Genomic DNA, 10,049 nt, shown 5'->3' with positions numbered 1-10,049 from the left:
CACCTTTCTTGCCCCTCTCAACGCCCAGCGTCTTTCTCTGCAAGGAGGGCGAGTTGGACCGCCAGTCTGTGGGTCCTACCTCTGCCCGGACTGGCTTAACCGCGGGGTGGGGGGTGACAGCTGGCCTGCCCATCTCGCCGCCTGTCTCCCACCCCCAGAGCCCCACTCTCCTCCTGCCCCACCCGCAGAACCCCCATCGCAGGTACTCTTTAACCACATTCCAGGGCAGAAGGTTGTCCCTAGGGTAGGACAGACAGCTGTCCTTGTGAGTTTCGCCACCCCCTCCCAAGCATTTTAGTCTTAATGCTGAGAAAGTCCTATTGGCCGCTGTAGCGGCATTTTCTCTGTTTTGCAATCTGAAGTAAGGAGGAATATCGATAGGGGAACTCAGGAATTCAAGGTTTTAGCTGTAGTTGTAGATGACGGGCTTAAGTAGTTAATGCATGTGGAAAGCTCTTATTCCAGGAGCTGGAATGCCAGCAAGTCAACTTTTGTACCCCAGAGGGTCTGTAAGCGATTGATTGGCGTGGTTGATTGATTGGGATGCGTTAGGTTTGTGTCCGGAAGAAGGGAGGAGTCGGATGGGCCAGTTCAAAGCCTTTATTGAAGGATGTTCAAGCAGGCGGGCTGAGTCTGTGCGGACCACAGCACCAGGGGATATTTAAGGGCATGGAGCAGACCCCCCGGGGGGGGGGCTGGGTCAGCAGGGTGCACAGCTCCAGAGTCCAGGATGGAGGTGAAACAACCCCGTCCTCTGGTTAGGGGTGGTTGCTGTGAGAACAGAAAGTCCAGGATATTTATGGCCCTTGTTCCTGGGACACATTCAAGGGAAGAGAAACCAGGTCTCAGCGGGATGCTGGCAGCTCTGCCTCAGTTGCCTCTGACAACAGGGAACTTTGTGATTAGATACATGGCTGGTGATGGATGCCCTTTTTGTTTTAGCCCAGGTTTCGGCTCAGGGCCTGCAAGGGTGCAGGCCACAGTTCCCAAGAACACAGTGACCACTGATCACAGCCTGTTTTGCAAGTCCCGACACAGGTAGGCAGGTTTCAGGGTGGGCAACATGGGGTCTCTGGCCCCAACAGGGTGGTCGATTGATTGGGGTGGTCAGCGAAGCAGGTAAAGAATTATTGATCAGCAGATAAAGAAATAGTAGGAAAATTCCCTCTGGACTGCAACGCTGACCTGATTAACCTTTCTTGCAGACGGTTTTTAGGCTACCTAACCAGCCATTCTCTTCAGATCGCCGCTGAATACAGCGCCTGTAAAGATTCAACCCTTGTCTCTACTTATTGGTTCTGGTAGTGACAGGCAGCATGAACACTGACTTCTCTTGTTTCAATAGGATCTACAAGTCTGGGTGTGAGATCAACAAATACAACAAGGAACATCTTAAACTAAGGACATGTGCACAGCCGTGGAGGAGAGGGAGATGCAGACCCACCTGCTGTGTGTCAGCTCCGAGTGGGGCCAGTTCTTCCCTTACACCACCCTGCAAAGTGGCCTGTGGTTGACTTCAGATGGGGACACCGAGGCTCCAAGAGTTGACAGTCACTTTCCCAGTCAGTGTGCAGGGGCAGCCTGAACGCTGGTTGACCTGCCACAGTCGGTCACCTGCCCTTTTGCAGGCATGTTGATCAGAGCCTGTGGGACTGGTTTGTCACATCTGAGCTGGGTGTGCTTTGAGGCAAACATCTTGGAAAACACCTTGCATGGTTGCTGTTTGGAAAGTTAAGTCATGGCCTTGGGATAAAGGTGCACCCCTCTGCAGGTGTCTTTCAAGTGTGCAGGGACCACCCCACCTTTACCAATTCCAGCTGCCTGGGGAATGAAGCCCTGAAGGTCCTGCTGGCAAGGGATTCTGTAGATGTGATTAAGGTTTAGAATCAGCTCACTTTAACTAATCACCCGGATTATCATCGCGTGGCCTGATGTGATCCCTATCCTGGGAGCCCTTCAAAGCAGAAGAAGAAGGCGAAAGAGTCCGAGGAGGCACAAGGGAGGTCCGAGAGCTACGAACCATGAGAAGAACTCCACCCACCAGTGCCGACTCTGATGGGGCCACAAGTCAAGGAAAGCAGGTGACCCCAGACTCTGAGAGCGACTCCAGCTGACAGCCAGCAAGGACACGGAGACCTCAATCCCACCGCTGTGTGGAACTGAACTCTGCCAACAACCGGAATGAGCTTGGAGGTGGCTCTGTCCCACAGCCTCCAGAAAGGAAGGCAGCCTGGTTGCCATGGTGCTGTTTGCTGAGTGAGACCTGGAGCAGAGGGACCGGTCAAATCCACGTGGATTTCTGACCTCCAGAACCATCAGGTAAGAAATTTGTGTTGTTTTAAGTCTCTGAATTGGCAGGGATGTGTTATGCAGCCATAGGAAACTAATACATCAGCTGAGGAGCCCAGGTTGATGGCCGCTGGGTGTGGCCCCAGGCTCCACTGTGCAGGGAGGCTGGGACATTTCTGTATTTTTGAAGTGGGGGTGGGGCTGAGAAGGGAGAGCAGTTCTGACCCTCACACTCAGGAGACATCACCTCCTTCAGGGATGTGTTAGATGCAGCCCCCAGTGCTTGACACGAATAGACTCTTTTAATTTTCACTTTTTCCATTATATAGATGAAGGGCCTGAGGCCACACAACTAGTCAGTAAGAGGGCTGGGGTTTGAACCCCTGGCCAGGGGAGTCCAGAGTTCTCCACAAAGGCAGGCAACTGCTAGGAGGAGCAGGTGAATGAAGGCGAACCTGAGGCCTGACCCCCGGGCCCTGGGCTCCCGGAGGCAGCAGCAGAGGGCAGGCACCCAATCAGCCGTCGCTCCTGGGCTCCCTGCTGCCTCCCGCTGACTGATCTGCTGACTGTGGCCTGCCCTACCTCCACGGGTCCTTTTTCTTTACCCTCGCCCCTTCACCCCAACTTTATCCCCACCCCAACCGACACCTACAGGTTTAACTGGTTTTCCACATTGCCCGTCAGAGTCAACATCTAAGCAGACAAGCTGGGCCCCTCACAGCACAGATTCATGTCTGCTCTCCTCCGCTAGCACCTAATAATAGTAACAACAATGATTATACGATAGAGCAGCTGCCACATATATGAACTTTGTTATTCCATGCTCACAACCCCGCGAAGGTGCTCTGAGCGTGTGCACACCCACTTCCTAGATAAAGACATGGAGACCTGGGAAGTTAAGGAAGCCTGCTGGTTAGTGATGGGGCTTGGCCCGCACTGTGTGCTGGTTTACCTGCAGGTGCTCAGAGGACGGGTTACGTGGTGAGCAGATACAAGGAGCCACGATGGATATATGCAAAAATGGCGTTATGGCTGAGTGAGTAAATGGGTGACTGGAAGGGTGGGTGGGTGGAATGACGGGTGGTGGATGGATGGGTGGGTGGGTGGACAGATGGATGGATGGACAGATGGATGGATGGATGGATGGGTGAGTGGGTGGGTGGACAGATGGATGGGTGGGGGAAGGATGGGTGGGTGGATGGAATGACGGATGATGGATGGATAGATGGACAGACGGATGGATGGGTGAACAGATGGATGGATGGATGGATGAGTGGACAGATGGGTGGATGGATGGATGGATGGACAGATGGATGGATGGATGGGTGGGTGGACAGATGGATGGGTGGGGGAAGGATGGGTGGGTGGGTGGACGTAGAGATGATCAACCAGAGAGTTTGCAGAGTCAGAAAGGTAGTGAATGCAGGAGGTGTAGAAGTCTGTCACTTAAGACCTTCTATACTATGTCCCTGTCCCATTTGTAATGTCCACCACCACGGGCCTCCTCATCCGCTCACAGGCAAGCTCCCTGTCCTGGACACGGCTGCACCTCCATCCCTCTCCTCCCACCTTGGCCTCTTCCCTCCACGGGAGCTTCCTCGTCCTGAACCTCTGAGTTGGTGCCCTGCACCACGTCCTGCCAGGCTCCGTCCTTTGCTGTGCAGGAGGGCGTCTGCAGTGCTGATTGTTTCCAGTCCGTTTGTGCCTGTGTGGCCGTTGGTCTGAGTGGGCATTGCCCCTGCCATGTGGGTGGCGACATATTTTGAAAATCAGGCTTCCTGTGTCTTGCCCTCCTGGGTGAAATGGGGGTGAGAACATTAGCAGGTGCCTGCGCTCAGCACAAAGCCTGACCCCACAGCACGGACCATGGCGGTGGTAGCAGTAGCAGGAGTCGTTTTTACTATTCTGGGTCCAATGGTAAGCGGCTGGTGGTATTGAAGGTGGTAATGGAGAGGCTTGGGGTCCTGGGCGGGGACAGTGTGGGGGGGCTGTGTCTCCTCTTGGTGAGGCCTGGAGAGGAACAGGGGTGAGTGTACGTGGTTTGTGGGGGGGCGGAGGCTGAGAGGCGGTGAAGGGAGAGTGAGCAGCAGAGGGGCCGCAGGGAGGCCCAGCCCCAGGAGAGGCCCGCAGATGTGCCTGGGCCCTGCCCGGGTGAGCAGAGTGCTCTTGACCTCCCTTCCCGGCTGTTTCTGGGTCATGAGTCACCTGTCCTGAGTGTGGGTAATCATTGCCCGGTAAACATACATTATGGCATGTGCTTCGCTAAGGACTGATAAGGAGCTGGCGGGAGGAAAATGGAATCAGGCTGGACGAGAAGGAGCCCGGGCGATTTCCCCATCGGGCTGCACTGTGGCACCTCTGGGTGTCCCGCCCCCCAGCCACCTTCCTGTCCCTGCTCCCTGTGGAGCCCCTCACTCCGACTCTTCCACGTCCCAGACACCCCTCCCTGCCCTCCTTTCAGATGGAAACCCTGGCTGTCTCTGTTTTCCGCTGCCCAGCTTGAGCCACTTCCTCTGACGGCTCTCTCTGACCTGCCACTCCCCTTTATTCCTGTTTTTCCTAAAAACTGGAGTAAAATCTACATAACATACAATTAACCGTTTTGAAGTGGGCAGTTCAGCATTCTCCCATCACGGGCAGTACTTGGCAGCGAGCAAGCACCCGCCTTTAGTTCCTTCCCTTCTATTTTTGCACGTAGTGCGCCGTTACCCATTTTAGAGTGTGTCGTTCCGGGGCTCTGAGCACAGGCACAGCGTTGCGCAAACCCTGCCGCTCTTTACTTTCAAAAGCCATTGACCCCCAAAGAGCACCCCACACCCATTAGGTAACCACTGCCTCCCGCTCATCTGCTCTTTTTGGGTTTTCCGTCTTACGAGACCCTTAGTGTCTGGCTCCTTTCACTTGGCATCACGTTTGTAGGGTTCATCCGAATTATATGACATGTATTCGTGTTTTGTTCCTTTTTAAGCTGAATAATGCTCTGTCGCAAATACATTCTCGTTTCGTTCGCACATTCATCTGCCGAGGGCCGGCTGGGCAGTGCTCACCTCCGGCCGCTGTGAGCGCCTGTGTTCAGGCTCCTGGGTGGGCCCACGTGTTCGGTCCCCTCGGGCCTCTACCTGGGAGTGGAATTGCTGGGCTGTGTGATAATTGTAGGTTTGTTGGACTTTTTGAGGAAGTGCCAGATTGGTTTTCACCGGCTGCACCATTTTCCACGGCCCCCACCCCCAGCAGCGAATGAGCTTCCTCTTTCTCCTGCGGAAAGTTATTGTTTTCCGTTTTTACTTCTTACATTTTTATCTCAGCCATGTTAGTGACCATGACGTCGCGGCTCCTCGTGGTTGTGATTTGAACATCTTCTCATGTGCCTATTGGTTGGTTGTGTGTATATCTTGGGAGACATGTCTATCTGTTAGGTCCTTTGCCCATGATTAAAATTGATTTGTTGTCTTTTTGTAAGAGTTTTAAAATATATTTGGATACTGAACTCTTTTCAGATACATGATCTTCAAAAATGGTTTTTTCCATTCTGTATGTTATCTTTTTTTTTTTTTTTAAGATTTTATTTATTTATTTTTAGAGAGAGGGGAAAGGAGAGAGAGAGGGAGAGAAACATCCATGTGTGGCTGCCTCTCACACATCCCCACCTGGGGAGCTAGCCCGCAACCCAGGCCTGTGCCCTGACTGGGAATCGAACCTGCAATCTGTTAGTTTGCAGGCTGGTGCTCAATCCACTGCGCCACACCAGCCAGGGGTGTATGTTGTCTTTTTGCCTCGCATACCCGGAGGAGAGCTTGCTGGTGTTATTGTTATTTTTAAACGAATTAGTTGCTATTTTAAAAGTTTCCCCAAGTTTTAGTTTTGAACACACGAATCAGTAACGTAATCGTACTGACTGATATAACCCACATACGTGGGTTTTTCTGTGGGGTTCTCAATCACTTTTAAGAGTGCAGAGGAGTCCTGTTGGCCAAAATGTTTGAGGCCTGCTGGTTCATGGTGGTGGCCAGGCCAGCGAGGAGCTGTCACCTGGCTGCAAAGATAATTAGGGCGATGACCGACTAGACCTGGCACTGGGAGTCACGGCGACCTCTGGGTTCCTGGCTTGCACAACCGGGTGGGGCGATGGCCTTGCGGGTGTGGCTGGAAGTCAGCGAGGTCAGCGGTCAGTGTGGTCCAGCTGATGCTGAGACGGCAGCTGGGCACCCACGTGCAGGTGGCCTCTGGGTCGTTGGCAGCAAGGGTCTGGAGCCTCAAGGGCGGTGTGGGCTGGATTAAGAACGGAGGGCTGTTGGCTTGGTGGGCGTCCACCCCCAGCTGGGGCATGAGCTCTCGGCGGTCAGGAGCTCAGGACTCCCGTGACAACAACAACCTGGCCCTCCTGCCCCCGCAGCCATCAAGGCCTCTTCAAGGCCACAGTTGGGAAAGAGACCGTGGTCATTAAACACAGGGCGAGAGCAGGAAGCTGGTGAGGGGGTGGCCAGGGGCCAGCGGGCGGCACCATTAGCTGCCGTGAACCCACTTACTCCACAGGGCACTGTGGGCCTGGGGCAGCCTCCTGTGGTGTGCAGGCCTTAAAAAGCTCCTTCATGGGCCCTGGCTGGTGTGGCTCAGTGAATTGAGCTCCGGACTGTGAACCAAAGGGTTATGGGTTCGATTCCCAGCCAGGGCACAGGCCTGGGTTGCAGGCCAGGTCCCCAGCTGGGGGACACACGGGAGGCAACCACACATAGATTGTTTCCCTCCCTCCCTCTCTCAAATCAATAAACATATCCCGGGTGAGGATTAAAAACCATGACTGCCTTAAAATGTTATTGTTGTTAATACTGTGGCTGTGACATTCTGGGAATTCTGAGGCCTTGCTGCGTCTGCCCGAGTCTCTCATAAGGCCGTCCCTCAGACGCAGCTGCCACGCTGAGGGGTCACAGGCAGAGGCCACGTGTGATAGGCTGGTCCTCTGTGCCAGCTCAGCCTCCCGACAGCAACATCTGGCCGCGTGAGCGCGCCAGCCTGGGCGCCCGGTCCAGCTGGGCTTCGGAGGACCCCAGCCCCAGCTGCTGGGTGACCTAACCTCACGCGAGACCCCAACCACGAACTGGCAGCTGGGCCCCGTCAACACGTCCGACTGTGAGAGATAATAGTGCTTGTCTGAAGCCATGAAGTTCTAGGTGACTCTTTCTTGGTACAATAGATAAGTGATACCAGCTTCCTCCGGAGACTGCGTCCCCGCAAAGCAGGGCTTGTGTCCTCATCACGCAGGGTCTCTGGCCCCTACCCAGGGCCCGATCAGGACCGGCTGCTCATCCAACGTCCCTTGAGTGCATGAATGAAACCCATCCACACTCACTGTTCACCCTGAGATAGAATAGATTTATTAGCAAGAGGTAATCAGGAAACATATATTGTTACAAAAATGGAAATTTCTTTTTCTTTTTTTTTTCCAAACAAGCTGTACGTTGAAATAGTTTGGGACTTGGAAGAGAATTCTCATACCACTGGCTATTGCTGACAGCAGAAGGTGTCCGCGGGGCGCGGTGGAGCATGCCTGCCACCCGGAGCTGACCTGGGTCGTCGGGGCTGTACAGTGTAGAAAACCGGCGGGATGTTCACAGAGTAAGCGCTACAGTACTATTCCTGCTGGAAGGCGCTGAGACAGGACCGCAGTGTGTGCGATAAAAACACTCGGCGACTGGTTTCCTAAGTTCTACAGTGTGGTACTATGGTCACGAGGCATACGGACTCAGAGCATCTCAACGGAAGCTGGGAGGGACCGTCAGGCGTCTGGAAGGGGGACAGTGGCCTTGCTCTGCGTGCCCGACTCGCGTGGATGTGGGGCAGCAGTGGGTGGGAGTCGACTTGGTGTTGTGATTCTGTTTTCCTCGGCAAGTTCCGGGGCCCCGTCCAGTGGGACGGAGGCTGCTTGTGCTGGCCACCTGGTGTGATTCCTCCAGCGAGAAGGAGGACGCGGTGCCCGGGCAGGCGGGCAGGTGGGTGGGGGAGGGCGCGTTGGTGCCGTGGGGCGCGGGTCCCCACAGAGAGGACTCCCTCTGGTCCAGGCGCCCGGGAGACTGGGGAGTTCTGAGACCTGCGATCTTGGCTGACAAAGCTGCTTTGGAAATTGGCATCGATGATGACGGGACGTCAGGGTAGGGTCCCCCCTCCTGCCTCCCCCCACCCCCCACCCAGTTATAACAACTAATGAGACATGCCGGGAGGGTGGCCACTCAGCCCAGGGCCTGGGCTGGGGGAGGACAGAAAGAAGCAGGACTTCTCCTAAGATCCACGGGCGCGCGGTTCTGCTTTCTCTTCGGAGGAGAGCGAGGGGCTGGGCAGGACTGACCAGGAGACAGTGTCAGGAGTCAGGCGCCGCAGGGGGTGAGGGGAGGGGCGGGCGGGTGACGTGGGACCGGTGCAGAGAGTCCTAGTCTGGCTCTACGGGAATCTAAGACCAAGAGTGGGTTTGTGTTCTTGGAGAAGCACATACTAAAGAAGGAAATCCAGAGAAACCGAATGAATATGTACAGTATCCTATAGCGTGTGTCCGGGGGAGCGGCTGGGGCTGGGCGGAGCGGCTTCAGGTGGGGAGCTTGGGTTCCAGCCGGAGAGAGGACTCGTAGAGGCTCTCCTCGTCCATGACGAAGGACTGGTCCAGTAAGTACTGGGTCACCTGCGGAGAGGAGGAGAGAGAAGGGAATGGCAGGGTCACGGGACCCCCGTCACGGTTTAACTGTGGACGCCGGTGTCTCCCGGGAGCCAGGCACGCTTAGGGGGGGCACGTGCGGCAAAAATGGAGAAAGCGGTGTTTCGCCTTCACATTATTGTCTTTTCAATGTTATCTAGCAGGAATACAAAATCACGTAGGCTGCCCTTTGATTGAACAGTAGGTGAAGTATTTGGGGCTCATATTAAAAAAATAAGAAAGAAAGAAAAGAAAATCATACATAAAAGGTCAGTTATAGAATCTAGGTGGTGATGTTTAGCATTCTCTCAGTGAGTCTGTATGTGGGAAAAATTGATTAGAACAGTAGGTTCCGCCCCACGGAGAGGCATCCACCTAGGAGAGGGACGTGGGACATGGGTGGCGAGGCCAGTGATTTTCACCCACCGCACCACAGAATGTTTAAAACATGCATATTTTATTTTATTTTTTTTCCTATCTCTAGTATTCCCTTCTTTATTTATTTTTATTTTTATTTTTTAAGAATGTAATGATTTATTTTTAGAGAGAGGGAGAGGGAAGAAGAAAGGGAGAGAAACATTGATGGTTGCCTCTTGCACGTGCCCTGACCAGGGACTGAACCTGCAGCTCAGGCACATGCCCTGACTGGGAATCGAACCAGCGACCTTTGGCTTTGTGGGACGGACGCCCAACCCGCTGAGCCCCACTGGTCAGGGCAGGGATTGCGTCTTTTAAACATTCTTGCGGCACACGGGTTGACCATCACGGTATGTAGAGAGGATTGCCTAAATCGCTGGATTTCTTTGCAGCCGTAAGGAAGAGTGAGGATGCTCTGTCTCACAGGAAGTGATCCCTGAGATGCGTGACTAAGGAAAAGGAGGATCATGCTGCCTCTTAGGATGAACCGTTTGGGTGAGTTTACACGGACAGAAGACAGGGAGGAGAGCATGGTGGGTGGGGACTGTCCCTCACCCATGTTTCCTTTCAGGGAGGGGCTATGAAGGCTGGGTTGCGATGACCAACCCTGCTGGGGCAGACAGGAGGGGCCAGGTCCTCACAAGGCCTGTGGGGAGGGGTCAGA

At 54.3% G+C, this 10,049-nt stretch overlaps 1 protein-coding gene and 1 long non-coding RNA gene across 2 annotated transcripts in view; one reads left to right on the top strand and one right to left on the bottom strand.

Annotated features, from left to right (window-relative positions):
• The first annotated feature begins 2,260 nt into the window (after nucleotides 1–2,260).
• LOC149992184 (uncharacterized) lies at nucleotides 2,261–9,874 on the top strand. The gene is made up of 3 exons (XR_016508515.1): nucleotides 2,261–2,319; nucleotides 3,248–3,325; nucleotides 9,778–9,874. It is a non-coding gene; the product is annotated as an uncharacterized LOC149992184 (long non-coding RNA).
• Nucleotides 8,464–10,049, bottom strand: part of RASGRF1 (Ras protein specific guanine nucleotide releasing factor 1) — a 50,151-nt gene continuing 48,565 nt past the window's right edge. The window contains exon 27 of the mRNA XM_090263835.1: nucleotides 8,464–8,956. Within this exon, the coding sequence (XP_090119961.1) occupies nucleotides 8,864–8,956 (93 nt within the window). The 3' untranslated portion in view covers nucleotides 8,464–8,863. The remainder of the gene's footprint in view (nucleotides 8,957–10,049) is intronic.

The sequence above is a fragment of the Furipterus horrens genome, unplaced genomic scaffold (genome assembly GCF_987537825.1).
Source record: "Furipterus horrens unplaced genomic scaffold, mFurHor1.1.pri manual_scaffold_16, whole genome shotgun sequence".
NCBI classification, from domain to species: domain Eukaryota; kingdom Metazoa; phylum Chordata; class Mammalia; order Chiroptera; family Furipteridae; genus Furipterus; species Furipterus horrens.
Note: the sequence above shows the minus strand (reverse complement) of the source record. Positions and strands in the feature narration are given on the sequence as shown.